This window comes from Python bivittatus, unplaced genomic scaffold (genome assembly GCF_059951505.1).
Source record: "Python bivittatus isolate LINGU-HERP-01145 unplaced genomic scaffold, Pbiv_v1 ctg000020_np1212, whole genome shotgun sequence".
Classification (NCBI taxonomy): Eukaryota; Metazoa; Chordata; class Lepidosauria; order Squamata; family Pythonidae; genus Python; species Python bivittatus.
In genome coordinates, this window is record NW_028277030.1 from 126,953,669 (window position 1) to 126,976,365 (window position 22,697).

At 37.6% G+C, this 22,697-nt stretch overlaps 1 protein-coding gene across 6 annotated transcripts in view; it reads right to left on the reverse strand.

Annotated features, from left to right (window-relative positions):
• Window positions 1–22,697, reverse strand: part of ASB3 (ankyrin repeat and SOCS box containing 3) — a 94,139-nt gene that overhangs the window by 56,128 nt on the left and 15,314 nt on the right. For all 6 annotated transcript variants that reach the window (XR_015797612.1, XR_015797611.1, XR_015797613.1 and 3 more), the window contains 4 exons: window positions 22,106–22,283; window positions 18,423–18,620; window positions 14,251–14,499; window positions 7,375–7,508 (listed from right to left, as the gene is read on the reverse strand). Coding sequence is in view for 3 of the 6 variants with exons in the window: in XM_025173895.2 (XP_025029663.1) it covers window positions 7,375–7,508; window positions 14,251–14,499; window positions 18,423–18,620; window positions 22,106–22,283 (759 nt within the window). In the remaining 3 variants the exon portion in view is untranslated. The remainder of the gene's footprint in view (window positions 1–7,374; window positions 7,509–14,250; window positions 14,500–18,422; window positions 18,621–22,105; window positions 22,284–22,697) is intronic.

A 22,697-nucleotide genomic window follows, 5' to 3' on the forward strand; every position in this document is an offset into this window, starting at 1 on the left:
TTGTCATGCTGAAAGACCCAGCCACGTTTCATCTTCAATGCCCTTGCTGATGGAAGGAGGTGTTCACTCAAAATCTCATGATACATGGCCCCATTCATTCTTTCCTTTACACGGATCAGTCGTCCTGGTCCCTTTGCAGAAAAACAGCCCCAAAGCATGATGTTTCCACCCTCATGCTTCACAGTAGGTATGGTGTTCTTTGGATGCAACTCAGCATTCTCTCTCCTCCAAACACGACGAGTTGAGTTTAGACCAAAACATTCTACTTTGGTTTCATCTGACCATATGACATTCTCCCAATCCTCTTCTGGATCATCCAAATGCTCTCTAGCAAACTTCAGACGGGCCCAGACATGTACTGGCTTAAGCAGGGGGACACATCTAGCACTGCAGGATTTGAGTCCCTGGCAGCATAGTGTGTTACTGATGGTAGCCTTTGTTACTTTGGTCCCAGCTCTCTGCAGGTCATTCACTAGGTCCCCCCGTGTGGTTCTGAGATTTTTGCTCACCCTTCTTGTGATCATTTTGACCCCACAGGGTGAGATCTTGCGTGGAGCCCCAGATCAAGGGAGATTATCAGTGGTCTTGTATGTCTTCCATTTTCTAATTATTGCTCCCACAGTTGATTTCTTCACACCAAGCTGCTTGCCTATTGCAGATTCAGTCTTCCCAGCCTGGTGCAGGTCTACAATTTTGTTTCTGGGTGTCCTTCAACAGCTCTTTGGTCTTGGCCACAGTGGAGTTTGGAGTGTGACTGTTTGAGGTTGTGGACAGGTGTCTTTTATACTGATAACAAGGTCAAACAGGTGCCATTACTATAGGTAACGAGTGGAGGACAGAGGAGACTCTTAAAGAAGTAGTTACAAGTCTGTGAGAGCCAGACATCTTGCTTGTTTGTAGGTGACCAAATACTTATTTTCCACCATGATTTGCAAATAAATTCTTTAAAAATCAGACAATGTGATTTTCTGGATTTTTTCCCCCATTTTGTCTCTCATAGTTGAGGTATACCTATGATTAAAATTACAGGCCTCTCTCATCTTTTTAAGTGGGAGAACTTGCACAATTGGTGACTGACTAAATACTTTTTTGCCCCACTGTACACATATCCTTTCTTTGGGAGACCATCTTAAATCCAAGGTCCATATGGGTAAATACAGGAGTGATATTGGAGGCAGTTAACTGAAAACAATTTCAGCACATTATCCATTCCTGAAGACTGCATGCTCTAAAATGGTGCTCAGGGGGATTGTTTACTTTTTAGCTCCAGGGTTAGTTGGTTAGGAGTGGTTACTTCGAGTTTTTACTTTGCAAGTTAGTAAATTATTAGGTTTATTTAGAATAGGGAAAGTGATAGTAAAAGTGAGCAGGAGAAGTAAGAATTGGGAAGCAAGAGAATGGTAGAGAATAAGGGTGATGGCTGGTGTGGGTCTTCCGGGCTGTGTGGCCGTGGTCTTGAAGTCTTGTTTCCTAACGTTTCGCCAGCATCTGTGACCGGCATCTTCAGAGTGCAGCAGCACAGACAGGAGCAGTTCTCTCTGTGCCCAGGGTGAAGTGACCCTTCTGTGGGTATTTATAGAGATCTGGGGGGGGGGGGTGTGGTGTGGGTGGGGTTGGGTTACTGAGTTGCTGCTTGTTTTGGAGTCAGCATCTGTGTGTATTTTCCTGGGGATTAGGCAGGGTTTTTTCTTCTACTGAATTGTTAACAAGGGGCTGCTGGGGGTGATTAGCAAGTTCATTGTGTGAACTGTTCACATGTCCTGGTGGTTGAGCTGAGTTCATTGACCTTTTGCAGGCTGTATTTTTCAGGATTGGTAGCCAGGTTTTGTTGATTTTTAGACTCTCCTCTTTTTTATTGAAGCTGTGCTGGTGTTTGTGAATCTCAATGGCTTCCCGGTATAGCCTGGTATAGTGGCTGTTGGTGTTGTCCAGTATCTCTGTGTTTTCAAATAGGATTTTGTGTCCAGTGTGCTTGAGAGCATGTTCAGCTACTGCAGATTTTTCTGGTTGCTGTAGTCTGCAGTGTCTTTCGTGTTCTTTTATCCTGGTATGGATGCTGTGTTTTGTGGTCCTGATGTATACTTGTCCGCAACTGCATGGTATGCGGTATACTCCTGCAGCGGTGAGGGGATCCCTTTTACTCAGTAACCCAACCCCACCCACACCACACTTCCCCCCCCCCCCAGATCTCTATAAATACCCACAGAAGGGTCACTTCACCCTGGGCACAGAGAGAACTGCTCCTGCACTCTGAAGATGCTGGTCACAGATGCTGGCGAAACGTTAGGAAACAAGACTTCAAGACCACGGCCACACAGCCCAGAAGACCCACACCAGCCATCGTATGCCGGCCGTGAAAGCCTTCGACAATACAATAAGGGTGATGTTGGACAGAAAAGGTGGTAATGAAGGGAGAAATGCAGTGTGAATTTTAAAAAGAGAAATAAAAGTGATGGCAATATTCAATTTCAGGTGTGCCCACTTATTGCTAAGACTTTTGCAAAGGGGGCTGGTTTACATGGGTTCAGGTATGCTCAAATGTTTGTTCTGATTAATCTACTTTTATGTTCTTCTACAAAAGCTTACTATCTGGATCCCTTAGAACATAATTTAATAAGAGCTCTGCAGGATCAAACCAAAAGCCTATCTCGTTCAGCATATTATTTCCCATAGGGGCCAACTAGAGGACCATAAGAAGTGCATGAGGAAAATACTCTGTGTCGTTTTTATCTCTCTTCAAGTAATATTCAGAGGTATATTGAATGTGGACATGGAGATTTTGCATTTCATGTAGCTAACAGCCATTCATAAACTACTCTTCTCTAAATGTGTATCTGTTAGAGGCAAATCATATTTTGCAACAGCAAATACAGACTAATTCTACCTTGTGCAGAATCTAACAATCAACACAAGGCTTTTCCAACTTGGTGCTTTCTAGATATGCTAGAATAACAATGCCAAGAATTCCCCAGCCAGCTTTTGGATGACATCAGGTTAAGGACACTGGGTTATTAGAGACATCAAGCCAGTTCCTGCATCTACACCACAGCAGGGTATTTTAATATTTCAAAGCAGCACACAATACCCAAAACTCTTCTGTGTAGCCCCCAGAGACCTTCAAAAGTTATTAACAAATTCTAATTTTTAATGTGACAGAAAGGCAAATAATAAATGCATGGCTAGAGATTGATATTGTATTTAATTCTAATGGCATAAAATATATTTTATCATATTTTAATTTAATTCTTGAAATCAATATATTTTGGAATGCAACCTGCAATGTACCCCATGTGGGGGTTTTGGCCCAGAAGAAGCTATGCATCCTAATACTTAAAAAGAAAATATTAGAATGACGTCAATTCGGACTATACTAATAACCATACATCTGAATTTTCTAAAGAGCTTTTTAAGCAGAAAAAAATAAGGAAAAAAATCTAGTTGGCAAGCTGATAGAGACCATAAAGTGAGATTAATTAAAGCAACATTCAGGCAGAACTCTCTCCGTGCATTTGCTGGATTTGAACACAAGAGAAAAGAGACATTTTCTGATCAGAGGCTTTCCTAAACTTTCCATTATTAAAAGATGGTATTTCGGTCTCCAGAGTCTCTAGTTAGCAACTGATGATTGCAGACTATATCTGCACCATTCTCCCCACCTGGCAGGCGGTCTGGAGCTTCACTGTTGCCTGGAGTAATTGGATGACCTTTATTTCCAGAGCAGGATTAAGCAGAACCACAGGATCATTTATTAAAAACACAACAGCACACTGATTTCAGAAGTCTAATTTGAAAAACCAAGTTGCACAGATGCCTCTACTTCAACACTAGCATCTATTGCTTAGGAAGCCTTCTACCCACTCAGCATCTGGCCCAGGGTAATCTAGCTAGTTCCCAAGGACTCTCTTTTTAAAACTGAAACATCCAGGACCTGAATCTGGATCCTTCTATTTGCAAAACATTTGCTTAATCAACAATAATAAATTGAAGTTCATGGCATATTAAACTGATTCTGAGATTCTATCTATACATCTACTTTCTCTTTTGTGTATCTTTTTAACACACCCAAGCACCAAGGTGCTGCTATGGTGCCTCACTGCGGCAAAGGGTGTGTTCCTGGGAGAAATGTGTGAAGAATGCTAGGAATGTATCTCAAGAGCATATATTCCCATCAGGGTCACTCAAGGCATGAAGGTCATCCCAGCTGCTCAGCTAAAGCAAGCAGGGATCTATATCAGGCAGCAGCAATATTGGAAAATATGGAGGTGGAGGATCACTCAAGTAACAAGGCATGATTTCATAGCATGCTGATGAAGACAATGGTAAATCACTCCTGTATTTTACCAAGAAAACCACAAAGACAGACAATATAAAGTGATTGACAATATAGTGCCAGATGATGGGCCCCTTAGGTCAGATTGCAGTCAACATGCTACTGAGGAAGAACTGAGGATTTTTCAGAGTACCAATGGTGTTTGTGATGTGGCTATATTAAAGCCTTTGGAATGTTTAGTTGCTGGTGCCACCATGAAGGAAAAATTGCATAAATGCAAAGACAGAATTACAGTGTGAACTTGAAATGTAAGCAGCATGAATGTGGGAAAGCTCAATCCAGTGAAAGATTAAATGAATCAACTATACACTGACATTTTAGACATCAGCAAATTGAAATGGACTGGAATTGGACACTTTCAGTCAGAAGATCTTTACTCAGAATACAAAAAAAAAAGAACAAATGGTGTTGTTTTCATAGTTAGAAAGAATATAGCAAAGACAGTATTAGGGAAGAATGTAGACAATGGCCAAATAATATTAAACTTCATGGACAGATCTCCAATATGATGGTTATCCACATTTATCCTTCAACCACTGATTAGTAGAAGAGGAGCTTGACAGGTTTTATGGTCAAGTTCAATCTGAAATTGACAGAATATGCAAGCAAGATATGCTGTTTGTAGTTGGAGACTGGAATGCCAAAGCTGAAAACAATGAGGAAAATGTACTTGGATTGTATGGCCTAGGAAACAGACATGAAGCAGGAGAGCAAATTATCAGCTACTACCAATTCAATGATTTCTTCATTGCTAAGACAGTCTTTAAACAACCAACACGACATTTATTTATATGGATATCACCAGATGGAACACACAGAAATCAAATGGTGCAAGGAGGTGGAAGAGCTAAGTTATAATAGCAAAGACATGGCCAGGGCTGACTGTGAAACAGATCATGAACAGCTCAAGTGCAAAATTCCAAGTCAAGCTAAAATGGAACAACAAAGCCAGCCAGTTTCCACAATATAATACTGAGCACATACCAACCATTTTCAAGGAGAACACCAGCAATTGCTTTGAAGCCTTGAACCTCAATGATAAGGAACTAGAGGAACTGTGGAAAGAAATCAAATAATTTGCTATGGATGAATGTGGAAAGAGCCTTCCAGAGACAGACAAAGAAAGTAACCTGAATGTTGGAACAAATGGTAGAACTGAGATAAGAGAAAAGAAGCCAAAGCCAAGAAAAACAAGATCTCAGGAAGAAAGAATTTCAAACAGCTCTTAAGAAGCATGATTACAACCACATTTGACGATGTGAACCATACATAGAAAAGACCAAGAAACAAGGTAACTTATTTATGGATAATTGAGAAAGTCAAAGAATACTAACAAGAAGTCAGTATGTGCTTCACTGAGTTGACATCAACTATGTCAAGCTGTGGAATGTCCTTAGGAAAATGGGAATCCCACAACCTCTCAATGTCTTCATACAAAGCCTATATCAAACAAAGCCACAGTCTATGGTGAAACAGATGTTTCCAGGTCATAAAAAAATGAAATAAGATTGTATACTCTTTCCTTATTTATTTGGGTACATGCTGAATATATCTGAGAGAGCCTGGATTGGTAGATAAGCATGGTTTTGAAACTAGAGGAAGAAATATCAATAGCTTGAACTATGCTGATGACACTAATAAATACAAAGGATCTGGAAGCTCTAATAATGAAAGTCAAGGGGCACAGTGAAAAAATGGGACAGTGAAAACATTCTAGAGGTGAATAGCTCCTTCTTTTAGAATTGGTTATCAACAGCTAAGGAACCAGGAGAAAGAAATACACCATAGACTAGCACTTGGTACAGTAGCAGTGAAGGCTTTGAAAAAGATTTTCAGAGGCTGACATGTCTTTACCTACAAAGATCAGAATCGTGCAGGCAATAGTTTTCCCTGTGACCTCTGTGGATACAAAAGTTGGACTTTGAAGAAGGAGGATAAAAAGAGTTTTGACACTTTTGAATGTTTGTGTTGGAGAAGACGCCTGAGAATATCATGGATATCTAAGATAACAAATGGATCAGAGAACAAATCAAACCAGAGTTTTCACTTGGGGAACAAAATTATCATGAACCTGATAATTTTGTTCCCCAAGTGAAAACTCTGGTTTGATTATCATATTTTGGACACATTATGCAATGACCCAGCTTCCTTGAGAAGTCCATAATGCTGGAAAAGGTGGAAGGAAAGAGAAAAGGATAAAAAGCAGTAAGATAGATGGACTTGATTACAGCAGCATTGGAGGCCTGAAGGACTAAGTTGGGGACAGATCATCCTGGAGAAGATCCAGCTATGTGGTTGTTAAGAAATGACATCATCCTGACAGTGCATAGTCAATCCTTTTAAAAAGGAAACATCACTACAAGGGAAGGGACCCCTGTAAATCTTCTATAACTGTACTCATGTGAGATATATATTGTTAATACAACCCTTATCCCACATTAAAGTCCTTCAATGAAAATTAACTTCTTATTCATAGTTACTATTCTATTACACCATGAAAAAATAAAGCTGAAAGTCCATAAGGGAAATAACTTCTTGCCTTGCCACTGAAACAAAATACAAAACATTCGGAAGTTTTTGGTAATCAAGAATCACACATTAACATCTGGGAATACAGCATCATATACAGTAGGCAGGGCCACATTATATATAACACAGTTTTTTTAAAGCATACACCATAATTTTCATATGTTTCCTACCTTGAAATAGTGGGAAACCACAGCACTATTTTTCTAGTTAATAGGGGTCAAAGGACCACAAAATGAGATGCACCACGAGGTTGTGGGCAGCAGGTTGCTACCCATAGTTTAAAGAAAAGGGGCTCCTATAACAGGACAGGATCACTATCGTAAAGATTGTTCTAAATAAAATAAAATAAATAAAATAAAATACTTGATTTGCATATATTAAAATCAACATTATGCTATCTGAGCATGTATAACAAGACTCTGGTCCCTTGTATAATCGACCAACAAACTATTTGTCATTTAGGCCCTGATAACAAACAGACCATACAGAAATAAGCTGGCTGGTTCTTTGCTTACCAAAGTGACTACAAGGCACCCACATGGAAGTCCCTTTGCGGCTGGAAAGAATCTGCTCCACATTCCAAGGAAGCCTCTTCCAATTAGTGAACTCCAGAAGGAAGTTCAGAGCATCATTGCTTACAGAATAAATCCTAGACGTGAACAAAAATAAATTACTGTAAGAAGTAATGTATCATAGTGAACGGTGTTGGCTTCTGGAGAAGGAGTTCAAGACTTCAAATTCCCTAATCAGCCATGAAGCCTACTAGGTGATTTGAGGCCAATTACTGTCTTTCAGATAAACCTATAATATCCTCAGCTCATAAGAGAAATATAAAGGTGAACAGTAATAAATTTTTTAGAGTGATGCATTCCTAAAATTCAAAACTTTATTTAATTGGGGGAATATGCTTATATCAAATATATGACACATATCTTAATGGAATTCATATAAGCCAGTCCTACTACTAGCATTCTAGTCATTAGATTAAAATGAATCTAATGCCGTTCTACTGTAATCTGAATATCTCTGTAATAGATCTTCACTACGGAATGTCTGCATTCTGGATATTTAAAGTTTAAAAAAGCTTTTTACTGTTTATCAGTAAACTACTGTTTATGTATATAATATATATATTATCTCGTGAGATCATCTATCTCCCAAAACAGGGTGGGAAGAAGAAAGGATGAACCTCTAACCACAAACCTACAGTAAATGCTACATAGCCAGGATGCAACACTATAGAAAATTGTTTCACTTTTTGCTTTTGACCTTTTTATCAATGAAAATGCAGCACACATGGCACACCATGGTTCAAACTTTATGAAAACAAATCTCTGACTCACCTGCTCTTGTCTCCCTTTTTCACCTTTAATTTTAGTGTAGCCACTGTTGTGTGTCACCTGAATTCTACACTGTGGTTAATCTCAATTTTTGCTTGTGATTAATTAACAATGATAGTTCATAAGCCATAATTTGAAACTAACTTGCTTCAACTTGCTAATACTGATCACAATTTGCCTGTTTATTGTAAATGTGGAATAGAAGCAAAAACTCATACATATGTCTTTGGTGACATTCTAAAAGAAAAAGGTACAAATGAGCTTGAGGATTGTTATGGGATGCTAAGAGAAATCCTAGCTAATATAGTATTTTACCCTTAAGATTGGAGATATACATGGGGATAAAAACTTTATTAGCTTATTATGGGGACAAAAAGCAGATTTTCGCAACAGGTCCTGATCCACATTATTATACCTTGAAAATGGTAAGAAGTAGTGATTAAAGCAATAGTTCAACTAGTAGTTCATAGAAGTACTTACATGTGGTCTGTAGTACACTGCTCAAAAATAACAATAGACAAAATCACACAAGAGTGCTAAACTGCATGAGATTTTGGCATTCTTATTTCAATAGATCTTGCAAGATTTCTGGTAAGAATATTCAACTGCAGTTTTTCAACCATTGTAATTATTTTAATGAGCTTTTATTTAATTTTGGAACTTTGTAGAAACCACTGGGGAAGAATTGTGATTTATGATTTATGCAGTACTTTAGAAAAGTGTTTTAGCCCAAAAGATCCAACATTTCCAAAGATGTGAAACTCACAAATAACCTAAATGAACTTATTTGAAACCTCCTCTTGAACCCAGATACATTTTTGACTGATATCCTTCTCCCAACTGAGAATTTTTAAAGAACCTTCTCTGAGTAATTTTGTCACTCAGATTGTTACTCAGACAATGTAGGAGCAGCTACCTGAGAGCTGCCTTTTCTTTGGTGGGCCTATCTTGGGCTTAGAAACATATGCTTAGTGCCAATATTACAATATTTTAGCCACCTGTTAGTTTTTGTTGATACAGGTAGTCTTTGTTTAACAACCCTAATTGGGACTGGCAACTCTGTCACTAAGCCAAGTGGTCACGTGAAACATCACATAATAACTTCCCCATTGACTTTGCTTGTCAGAGCTGGCTGGGAAGGTCACAAATAGCAATCATGTGACTGCGGGATATTTTGGAACATTTATTTAGACTCTTCTCAGCTTGGTGAACTTATTATATATAATAATAATCCCTTCCCACCCCTATGGGTGGTATGTGTCTTCCTCAATCTTGAGTCCTCTACCAGAGGCCTGAGAGCTTGAGGGTTCTGTGCAGTAGCTTAGCTTTTACTAGCACTGCAGTCTTCTGGACAGAGAGCTCTGATGTTCCTGGGATCTGTTGGAGCCACTCTCCCAGCTTAGGAGTCACAGCCCCAAGTGCTCCTACCACTCCTGGGACCACTTTGGCCTTTCCTTTCCACATCCTCTCTAGTTCCTCCTTCAGGCTCTGGTACTTCTCCAGTTTCTCATACTCCTTCCTCCTGTTACTTGGCACCGCAACATCTATTACCACTGCTGTCTTCTGGTCCTTGTCTACTACCACAATGTCTGGTTGATTGGCCAGTACCTGCCTGTCCATCTGAATCTGGAAGTCCCACAGGAAGTCCCCCGTTATTCTCCATGACTTTCTGTAGAATTTCCCATCTGGACTTGGGAACGTCTAGCCCATACACTGTGCAGATGTTCCTATACACAATGCCAGATACTTGATTGTGCTATTCAGTGTATGCTTTGTTGTGCTGTTTAGTGTATGTATGTATGTACACACACACACGCACACCCCACATACAGACATAGTAAATTATTCAGAAAGCCTTTGTTCAACTACTGTAATTAAATTATTTATTTCCTCTCTCTCACATATGCCTTGAAGACAGTATCCATAAAGGATCAAAGCAGTTAAGAATCACACCCAGGATGCATTTCTTGTGACCTTTGATGATATTTGGCTTCAGAACACAAGACTCTTTTTATTAGTTTAAAATGGCTGTATATCTAATGTATTCTGCAACAAGATGACTTCTGCCCTTTGAAAGTAAAGAGAAGATATTTTGTCCTTTCTACATGGGAAGGAGAGTGCATATGCTTCATTTTTTATATTTGTTCAAAGCTTTAGAAATACAGCACAGTGCAATTTCCCTTTTCACTTGAAAGAGTCAGACCTGCTTTCACTGAGAAATCAACACAGTTTGAATTCCTCACAGAATGCAGTATTGTGAATGACCAGCACAATGGTCTTCCTGTAAGCATTTTCCATTGATCATTCACTTCCAACCTCATTGTCTGCCATTAATTTACTTTTGTTCCAAACTTCCTCCTATTCAATGATCTTGGGGCTGGAAAGATGCACCGTTAGGGGGTTGAGTAGCAAGACCACATGCTTCTTCCCTAAAGCCCCTTACAACACTTCACAACTCCCATTAGGACACTTAATCATGGCTCAGTTTAACATAGTAATCATGGTTGAATGCTATCCTGAGCTTGCTGTTCATTAGGCCTGAGGCAGAAATAATTTTCTTTAATTTCATAATTATCGTTAAGATTCTACAAATGCCATTTGCCTAACTCACATATTTCTTTTCTCTGTAGTGCAAAACCTCCCCTTTCGCAGCATTAACTGTGGTGTAGTGTTACATCAGCATCATATTAATGGAAACCCTGATTATCAGAGCCTGATAATTGAAAGCTGAAGCTGGTTCACTGAATTAACTCTCTGTCAACCTGGCATATTCTACTGGGGAAAACATGCAATTTGCAAGTTTACTTCCAATACCTTTAACCATAATTATTTACTTAGGTCATACAGTTTCCATTCTGCAATTCTAAATCTTAACTTAGGCACTGAATTCTAAGTACTAGCAGAATCAGGCTGCAGAATCCTGGAAAGAAGGGACAGACTTGGATAGGATTTGAACCAAGAGAAGAGAAAAAACAATGTTATTTTCAGGGCATTTGAAGGATATGCCAAGCTATGCCACAGATTCAACTCAGAGGCAAAGGTGCTTGTTTATTTATTTGGTAAATTTATATAGCACCTATCTTACATACATGACTGATGGCAGACAAGCCAATAAATGCAGAAGAGCACACAGATGGTTTTCTCCGTTTATATACAGTAGTAAGATTCAGCTGTCCATTTGCCTTCCTTTTTTATTATTAATTTTATTAAAAGTTTTTTCACAGTTAAAAGACAAATACAGAAATACATAAAGAAAAGAAAGAGGAGGATGAGAAAGAAGAAAAGGTACAGAAAATACAGTTAAAGAAAAAGAAAGACAGTTAAAAAAGCAACTTCTGCTCTCCTTTACAGCAGTTACAAACTCATTATCCCTACTCCTCCCTTAACATTACAATAATCCTTCAGCCCATTATTCAATCTTTTTCAATCATCAAATACAAAAATCATCATTTCACTTTTTTCCATTTTCAGCAAAAAATCCATAAAAGGTTTCCAGTTTTTTATAAAAGTACTTATAGTCTTATCCCTGACCAAATAGGTCAGTTTTGCCACGTCTGCTAGTTCTGCCATCCTCACAATCCATTCCTCCATTGTGGGTATGTCAGTATTTCTCCATCTTTGTGCATATAATAATCTTGATGCAGTTCCAATATATAAAATCAACCTTCCATAAGTCTTTTCTAATTGACTATCCATAAGTCCCAATAAAAAGAATTCTGATTTCATCTCAATATTAATCTTCAAAATTCTTTGTATCATCATATGCATTTGTTTCCAAAATTGTTTTGCTTTTTCACAAGCCCACCATGCATGGTAAAATGTCCCTTCATGTTTTTCACATTTCCTTTTTTTAAAATTTTTATTAAAGATTTTTACAAAGATAAAAGATAAACATGAAAAAATATATGAAGTTAAGAAAAAGAAGAAAGAAAAAAGAATAGGTATAGATAACAGAAAAAGAAAAATATATTTAAAGAAGCGACTTCCGATGTTTACAGCAGTTACAAACAAATTTATTGTCTCTCTTCCCTCTTTAAGATTACATTACATAATTCCCTTCTCCACATTTAACCCTTTTTAATTAGTAAATCCCAAAATCACCAACTCATTTTTTTCTATTTTCAGCAATAAGTCCATAAAGGGTTTTCAAGTCTTTTATAAAAGTACTTGTTGTTTTATCCTTGATCAAACAGATCAATTTTGCCATTTCTGCAAATTCCACCATCTTCATGATCCATTCCTCTATTGTGGGTATTTCAGTATTTTTTCATCTTTGTGCATATAATAGCCTCACTGCAGTTAGCATATACAAAACCAGTCTTCCACAAGTCTTTTCTAATTGGCTGTTCATAAATCGCAATAAAAAAAATTCTGGTTTCATCTGAATATTAATTTTTAAAATTCTCTGTATCATTGTGTATTTGTATCCATTTTTTTTTTTGCTTTTTCACAAGTCCACCATGCATGATAAAATGTCCCTTCGTGCTTTTCACATTTCCAGTATTGATTAGAAGTGCCTTTATACATCTTAGATAATTGCTCTGGTGGCATATACCAGTGGTACATCATTGTATAGATGTTCTATCTTAAATTATAACACATATGAATTTCAATCCTTTGAACCACATTCTCTCCCACTGGTCCATCTGTATATTATAACCAAAATTCTTAGCCCATTTTATCATGCATTAACTTGTTCTTCCATTTCAAATCTCAACAAAAGTTTGTACATTTTAAGCAATCACATGTCCATCATTTGTACATAATTCAATTTCAAACTCCGTCTTATGCTGTTCTATTCCAGTTAACTTATCTATATTAAATTTCTCTCTTAATTGTGCATTTAAAAACCATTGAAAACTAAATTCCTCTGTAGTTAATTGTTCTCTTGACTTCATCTTAAGCTGTCCATCTTCCTGTATTAATAAGTCTTGATATGTCAACCAACTGTTCAATTGCTTTTCCAGCCCAATTCAAGACACTCACAATGGCATATTAAGCAATATTGTACATCATAACCATTAATAAATGAAATACAGTAATAGTAGTCTGCTTCAGACATGCTGAACAAACATATGAAAAAGTTTTCATGCTTAAGTAGCCCACTCCTACTCTGCTAGATATTGAACAAGGCCCTGAACATGTGTTCACAATATCCCATAATAATAGGTATCAGTCTGAAGTGACTCCTACACACATATAAACATACACCTGTAAAACTTCCTTCACAGACACACAAACTCAAACTGAGGAGATCTGTAGGTCCCTGTTGCAGGAGCCTCATACATGTATGGCCAAAGATGTTCAACATTCTATACAAAGTGAGGCGGATGATACAATAGTACATGAGGCAGAAGTGGGCAAAAGGTATTATCTGAATTTACTGATCTGCAAGAGATTATGTATTTCTGGCCAACAACTTTTAACCATAGGAATAACAAAATGACACATCTGTTAGTCTTTGTTATATGAATGTATAAAACAAGTCTGGTGCTTGCCAGGAATGGATTCTAACTTTATGAAGGACTTGGCAGTCAATTCAGTTCTGGTATCAACTCTTATTTAAGGCCTCAACATTCCATAATTCTAAGTAAATTTCTTTTTGTAATACACTCTGATTGGCAAATTCCTATTTTAGGGGGAAAAATCTCCGAAGTCTGAAATTCTACCTGGACTATCCATTTATACAAGACAGCCCTTCCACACAATCATACTGAATAACAAAAGCTGTGAGATACAAATGCATGGATGCATGCATGCACAGACATGTTTGTATTTCTATATGTATACCAAGAGACACATGTATACATACTATATATACATTGCGGTATGCCGGAGCTGGCTTGCTAAGCCAAGTGATACATTTTCTGAATTTTGCAAGCTGGTTCTCAGCAGAGGTGAGCCTCGACACTGAGCACCCTAATCAGCTGTTCCCTGGCTAGCAGTGGCAGCAGTTGAGCCAGCAGAGCTGGTTCGTAAACATTTAGCAGCACACCACTATGCATATGCAATCATACAGTATACTTCATACTCCTAGATTATCTTGCTTACCATTTGTCACAGAGAAGATTTTCAGGATTAAACCCAGCCAGCAGGAGTGATGGCAGCCACTCTCTGTACTTGTGTCCTGCATTGACTGCATACTCTGAAAATTCTGCCAGGTGCTGCTGACTTGGGAGCTTGCAATCCTGCCTCAAGAAATGCCGAAATAGAGAGAATCTTTCATGTTGCAGGCAGAGGCCTAAATCCATTTCAAGAACTTTGATTCCATACCTCAGAAGAATGAGAATCAATCCAGATCTGCAAGAAATGCACAAGACATATACATGTTAACACAGTATTTATTCAAAACAAATCTTCTGGAAATTAACCATCAAGTTACTAGTTAGTTAGCTAGCTAGCTGATTAATCCCTACTTATTAAATAGCACTAGGCCAATGGTTGGACCTCTCTACGCTGTCCATGAACTTAGTGAGCCTCTTTGAATACAAATGACAGTCCAGCAGTATATTTCAGAGAAAGATCCATGGAGGTGACCAAACATGGTCTGAGGGGCAAGTTTCTATCTGTACCAATCTTCCCAACACAGAACCCTCTAAAAAGCTCTGTATTACTTTGAAAGCCACGGAGTCCCCTTGGTGTGCTAGACTGTGCAGGTTGAACAGGGCAGGAGACAATTGTCTCCTGTACCTGGAGGTCAGCAGTATGGACAAAGCTGGCTTATCAAGTCCCTTGGTGGATTCATACAGTATTTTCTAAATTTATCTATAAAGTATGTGCTTATGTATATATGAGAGGGAGGGAGGGAGAAACTGCATTAATCACATCTTGAACCTTCAACTAACATTGCTATTACTACAACTGGGAAATGCACAAATGCAGTCTGAAGAACTCCTGCTCAGAACACTCCATTCTACTCCACATCCTTTTACAACAATTAGGTTTTTTCCAATGTTTCTGCAAACTCTGGGATTTCCATGAATCTGCCAATATCTTCCTCTTATGTGCAGATAATGCTGCTTTGCTTACATAAGCAACAGCTTTCATCTCTGAGCATTAGAAATAAGTTTTTTAAAAAAATGTTATACAGGTAGTCCTCAACTTACAACCATTCGTTTAATGACTGTTCGAAGTTATGACGGCACTGAAAAAGTGACTTATGAGCAGTCCTCCCACTTATGACTGTTGCAGTATCCCCCACAGTCACATGATCAAAATTCGGGCACTAGGCAATTGGCATGTATTTATGACCATTGCAGCATCCCAGGGTCATGTGATCACCATTTGCAACCTTAATGACTGTGGTGATTCACTTAACAACCACAGCCAAAAAAGGTCGTAAAATTGGACGCAATTCACTGAATGACCGCATCACTTAGTGATGGAAGTCCAGTCCTAATTATGGTCGTCAGTTGAGGACTACCTATACTTCAATGCACAGGGTGAGTTATAAGTATGAAAAATAGTTGTCTGCTTGTTCTTCAGTTTGCAGCACTTTCTTCTGCACTGACCAATTCACAATGACTAGCTCAGTGGTTATCATACATTATAATCATATACCTTATTTTACATTATACATTACAGTATTATATAGTATGACAGAGTTAGGACTTGAATATTCTCAGTTTTGTCTTCCCACTGCCTCATTTTTGACAAATTATCATTGGTAAATTGTCAAATCATCTTATCACTGAAGAGTTTCAGCAAAAGACAGTACATACAGAAAAAATAAATACTGAATTAGCAATATCTATTCTAACATATTTCAAAATGGCTCTCTTATTTCAAAGTGGAATACGGACAATTTGATGCATATATCAACAAATGTTTCAACTATTCCTCTGTAAATTAAGGACAAAGGATGTCCCAGAAGAATGCATATTACCATATTAATTCCATGCATTTTTTATTTAAAAAAAATAGGCAGATTAAGAGAATATAAGAACAGCCATTTGAGCAAAAAGAAATTGTAAAAAAAGAACTTTCACTCAAGTTCAAAAGTCACATCCAGTGCTCATGAGACACAACTTTAAAAAAAAATTGCACTGAATGTGTAAGAGAAAGAGAAACTTCTGCTCAAAGGGAAGAATACCCCCTCATGATTATTTACAAGAATGTTATGCGCCTAGAGATTACCTAGAACTGGGATTCCTGGATGCTTAGAAATAAATCCAACTAAGCCTAGCTAGGCTTATTCCTAGGTAACTGTGGAAGTGTGATTTAGTGGTAACAGCAGTACTGAAAATCAAAAACTTAATTTTACATAACATTTGCTTTATAACCATTAGTTCAAGGGTCAATTATTAGCAGTAGAGAGTAAAGCAATTATATTAATTTTCCAAAAAGAGATGAACTCAATTTATTTTCCTGGAATTTTTTCACTATTCTAAATCAACTTAAAAGCCTATTTAACATTCAGTGAACAAAATATGTCTAACATATAAGTAACTCTCAAAACTTTTCCAATAATTAATAGTAAGTTGAACAGAAATTTCTAATTTGGACTTCTAGCGTGTTGCAAATGTTCTACTCCAATAAATTCAAGACATGGCTTTGAAATTTATTTTTACTGAAATATGTGTGAATATTTTAAAACATGACAAGTCAATAATATATACTTTTGTTACATTATTCAGATATTAATAAAAATGAAAGAAATGAAATAAGTTAATATGATCATATCAACACATAAGATAGCCAAGAGCATAAATATATGTGCATTTCAGGAAGAGTCACCAAGGAAAGTTTTAGATTTGACTACTTCTTCTAGTCTTGTGCTTGTTTATGATGTTACTAATTAATAGAAAGAAATACTGCATTTTTAAAAATTGATGTTTTTCTGCAATACATATATATTTGTTGAATGCTTTACATCACTGAAATAACTTCTAACCTAAATCTTTGTTAAAACATTCCTATCAGAAACCAGCCCTTTCTGATCTAAAATATTTTGCTTTCTTCTTCCTTTCTCCAACTGCCCGTTTGCTTTCTTTCACCAGGCAAAACAGCAAGTTATGCAGAAAATCTGTGTTGCACTTTGCTATTACTTAATAGGAACTACAGAAGCAGATGTGGAATCTGCAATATTTTAGCTTTTTGGTCATATCTCCTGAACTAATATATGAACTGGAATGCAGCCACCCATATCCAACTTCTTTCTATTTTTTTAAATATAATCCTCCACTCAAACAAATAGTAAACATTACATAAAATATGTTTTAAGTTTAAAATGTGAATTTCAGAGTAAAATATACATTTGAGAAAAATGCAGCTTTTGTGAAAATGTAGGGCTTTATAAATCATTAATATGTGATAATGACACAGAATGAAAATCAAGCCATCTATTCATTCCTACTTTTTCCTAAAGTAGGGAAAAGGAAAAGTGATCTGAATATAGGAAGCTGTCTTATTACCCAGAACAGCTCACTTGTGCATCAATTCATTTGACTGGCAGTGGATCCCAGAGCTCTTTATTATGATCTCTTCCAAACTGCTTGTGGGAGTAGGATACGTGGCGCATTAGGAAGCACTGGTTTTTATAAAACAACAAATCTCTCAGCTTGGTGGCCCTAATCCACTACCATTTCATTTAGGTGAAAATAAAAGCATCTGAGAGTTCTGACAAGAAGTTTCCCATATCATGTGTAGTGTGATCCTTCCACAGAGCTACAATAACATTTGAATCATGGTCTGGAGAATGACAAGATTCCTAGAAGCTTAACAACACTTCTAAAAAAGATCAGTAACAGCAGAAAAGGTTCCCCAAAGACATTTCACCTTCCCATATTGACTGATTTCTCCTGAAATGTGAACCTGCATGTTCTAAGGCAGCAGTTCTCAAAGTGTGGTCTGGGGAGCCCTGGGGGTCCCAAGCCCCTTTCAGGGTGTCCACAAAGTCAAATAAATATTTTAAAATTTCTCAGTTTTGATTTCTAATACAGTAAATATCAATAGATATAATCCGCATAAACCAAAGTTCTTTGGGGTCCTCAACCATTTTTAAGCATGTAAAGGGGTCCTGAGACCAAAATGTTTGAGAACCACTATTGTAAGGCATTTCCAGGAATCTACTTCAACAGGCATACTGAAGTTGAAATATTACCTGAAAGTAGAATGTTTGAAAAACTTTGAATACAGAGCAGTTGCTGCTCCTATAATATTAGCCTCTTTTGCTAGTTCCCATAACATCCTTGTCCCATGATAACTGCAAACAACACACATACCCTTTTTGAAAAGCAAGAGACATGGGTGATCTGCAGCCAAAGGTAGGACAAGCCTGGGCATCCGGACTGTAACCTTCCTTAAGCAAGAGCTCCAAGCAATCTTCTTGACCACTGTAGATCGCAGAGTAGACAGGACTCACTTTGCCTTCAGCACTACCACAAACCCGGTCAGTAACCAGTATGAGCGTGCGTAATATACTGCAGAAATGCAAAATGGATGTTATTGTGCAAGCACAAAAACCTTTGTTATGTACCTTACAGATAAAAACAGTACTTTCCTGACCTTAAAACAAACACCATTATTTGCTGCCTTTTAATATGCTGTGTATAAGATTGAAATCTCAGCAAATGGTAACTGGCTGACCTTATCTGGACTCTGAAACTAAGCAGGGTTCAGCCTAATGGATGGGAAACCTTTAAGAAATTCCAGGGCTGCAGACAAGACATATTGGTTAAAAACATCCTAGAGAAGGCAGCGGCAAGTCACTTCCATATTGCTGCCAAGAAAATTACATAATGGCATTCAGGCTGTTAGTAGCAGTTGAGCTTGGTTCAGGGGCTTCTCTAGTGGATAGCTGAGCCCATAAGGTAAAAAGCTGAAGGCCTCAAACCTCCTCTTCCAGAAGCTCTCTGGCCCCACCTCTTCCTTTGGAATGGCACCTTGGTAGTTGCCACTGCCACCACCTACCTCCTAAGAGGCATTTTATCTCAGGTCCTTCATGTAACCCTACTATGTGAGAGAGATAGGACTCCCAATCCAGTATTGCCTTTTGGGCAATTAAAAGGTTAAAAAAAATCAAACAAGCAAAATAATTGCAATATTGCAACCTCCTGGCCATCTAGCATAGAGGCATGGAGCTGGATGATCCAGCCCTTCCTCTCTTCCTTGGGAGATAGACCAATCTCACCAGAGAAAAACAAAACCAAATTTTATTTAAAAGGATAAAAAAAGATAAAATGTAGCTCCCGTTTTTTAAATTTTAAATATTAAACTCCAAATAATGAACATTAGATAAATGACAGAACTGTTCAGATTGCAATAAAACAGCTGCCTGAAAGGAAAAATATAAAGGAAAATGCAATGTTCCAGACAGACAAGATGCTGCTACACATTCCTCATTCTTTGTTCCAGAGGAAAAAAAGAAGACTAGTTAGGTATTTCAAATTAATACTAAACATTATATGAACGTTCCAGAGAAGATTTGGTATCTTCATATGCAACCTGATAGAGTAAAGACTGAGGTTATATACTCAATTTCTAATTTGTCAGAAAAATAACATTAGACTTTAGCACCACAAAGAAACATAAATCAAAAGCCAGTGCAATGTTAGACAATTCACCTGTTTAAACAGATGTTCCCTATGCTTCAGTTACTTGGACTGGAATGTTAGTCCCTGGTTTTCCCAGCCTCAGTTCCCAGCTTTTGGAATTCTGCCCCTAGATTTAAAAGGACCAGACATTTTCTTTTTCCAACAAAGGGAGAGGCTGAGGTAATTAGGCTCTATACATGATGCTTCTTTACCTTTTTAAAATTTAAACAGCATTGAGCAGCTTTTTTTGTAACAAGCTTACAGGAAAGGAATCTCAATGATGTTTAAAGCTATTATAAAGATACGTCTAAAATTTAATACTTGGTGACCAAGATTTAACTTATTTTTAAATCTATTTTCTATTTCCAATAGCCCTCTTCTAATCTACCCAAGTTCCATGGCTTGGTCTATTCATTCAAAGAGCATTCCAGAGATATGCAGCCAACAGTTTGATTTGAAGCCAGAAATTTTTGTGAAAAGCTGTAAGCAGAAGAGACAGCTTTTAAATCCCCTCCATCCAAAAGACTCAGTTCCTGCACTGCCTTGGAATTTAGAGGTAATCCATACATAGCTTAGCAGAAAGGAAATCTTGCCTTTGGAGGTTCCGTCTGTTATGTATTAAATAGAATCTCTGTGAGGAGGAACCCAATAGAATTAGGTCATAGATCATAGTGAAGCTGGGACAGATATTTCAAATTATAAGGAGGGGGAGGTCCTCCCAGTAGATGTTGCTGGTAGTGCCCCACTTTCAGGAGGCGAGGGAGGCTGAGGCTAGAAAGCATTGCTTTCCAACTATTATTCTTTGGAACAGGTTCCCTCTAGATCAGTGTTTCTCAACCTTGGCAACTTTAAGATATGTGGACTTCAACTCCCAGAATTCCCCAGCCAGCTGGGGAATTCTGTGACTTGAAGTCCACGCGTCTTAAAGTTGCCAAGGCTAAGAAACACTACTCTAGATGTTAGCCTGGCCCATTTAGTAATAGCTTTCCAGAAGCTAGCAAAGGCTGAATGCCAGAGAGCGTATGGGATGTGATCCTTAGTCATCATTATTATCTTATATATTATGTTTTTCATTTTTTATTGTTACTGTTAGTTTTGGGTTTTTTAGTTGTTTTGGGATTCTGGTGTTATGAAACAATGCTTTTTAATTGTTTTTTTTCTTTTTTCTTACTGGGATGTTTTATGTAATTGTTTTTTCTTACTGGGATGTTTAATATATTTGTTTTTTCCTTACTGGGGATGTTTTTATTCTAAATTTACTGTATGTACCTTTTCTATTTGGTCCACAAAGCATGAGGGTACATCAAATACCCTAAAGGAAAAAGAGGACTCCCGTTCATACAACAGGGTTTCCACTTGTTCCCCATTTGTCTTCGAAATCTGCTCCAGGCAATTTCCCAGGTATTGAAGGAAAATTCAGGGAATGTGCAAGGAGAACAAGAGGAAGAGGAGATCTGCTTTGGGAGGGAAGTAATCATGTTCTTACTGTTTACTCCAAAAGGATAACTTTTCCTTTGCCCTGCTTTTCCTCCTGTTCATGTGTGAATGCTTCACAATGAACTGCTGGTTTGTTCTTTTCATTCTGATTAAAAGCATGAGCTTTAGGATTTAAAATTTTCAATCCAAACTTTTCTATTTTCCAGAATTCTCCTAATACACATAAAAACTCAAGAACAAATCCTGTCATTCAGGAATCCAGGGCAATCTTGATACCCTGACTAATTCCACAGAAACATCAAACTAAGACACATTTATTACTTTTATCCCACATATTACATCAGAATACATCTCACCTCAGCTACTTATCAAGAGATTTAAAATCATAAATATATAAAAAGCAATGAAGATAGTAAAAAACCCAAGATATCAAATTAAGAAAAATATATTACATAAAATTGGCTTTACTACCAGTCAAAATCAGAGCAGATAGAAAACTGATTTATCAACTGTAAAAATTCTGAAAGATTAAATAACTTCTAATATTGCTTAGAAAATATACAATATTCATTTGCCAGCAGGCTTGGGAACCCCAGGGGACGGGGGAATTAGTGAGGTGGCTCCCATATTTTTAACATCCTTTTATTCTCTGTTTTATTTTTTATAGATATTTTTAATGTATTTATGGACTGTTTTTAGCTTTATTGTAGGCTTCCCAGAGTTCCCTGTGATGAGATGGGCGGCTATATAAATTGGTTTAATTAATTAATTAATTAATTAATTAATTAATATTCATTCATAAATAGGAAAGGCATGTTTCCACAGTTCAAAATACTTTATTTTAATTTTATTTCATCATTTACGCCTGGCCTTTCTTCCTTGATGGAACTCAAGGCTTAACAGAAACTAGGAGCAACTTTCTGCACATCACCTACTTGCTGTGTCCCATTTGTGCTGCTGCATGGATGGGCAACTGCCATTCCTCTTCATTGCAGTATAGGTTTGGATTGGCTCCTTCGGCTAGTAACAGCTCCACACATTTGTCATTGCCCTCCTGGGCTGCAATAAACAGGGGTGTGGCCTGATCTTTTGCTTGACAATTGACGTTGGCTCCTGATAAGGGAATTTTAATACATTGATAAAGGCTGACCAGTGCAAATGCTCCTCCCTTTCAATGGTCCACTGAAACTTATTTTTATACTCTATGCTTAGATAGGAACTAGTACTGGAAGTACTATAAGGTTGCTGAATCTTATAGGACTTTCTACAAATCAGCAACAGTACCAATTTCTATCCGAGCACAGAGTATCCGAGCACATGGCTCATCAAACATGGTGGCCTCACTTCCTTTGGGAGCAATGTTCACCACTCCATTCCATTTCCAAAAGCCCTACAGAAGAGCCAGGTCTTTACTGCCCCCCAGAACAGTTATAGGGACAGGACCATCCCTATTTCCAGGTTTAGTTAGGCATTTATTTTAACACAGTAAAATTTAGCAAGATTAAGATTCAGACTAAGCACATAACT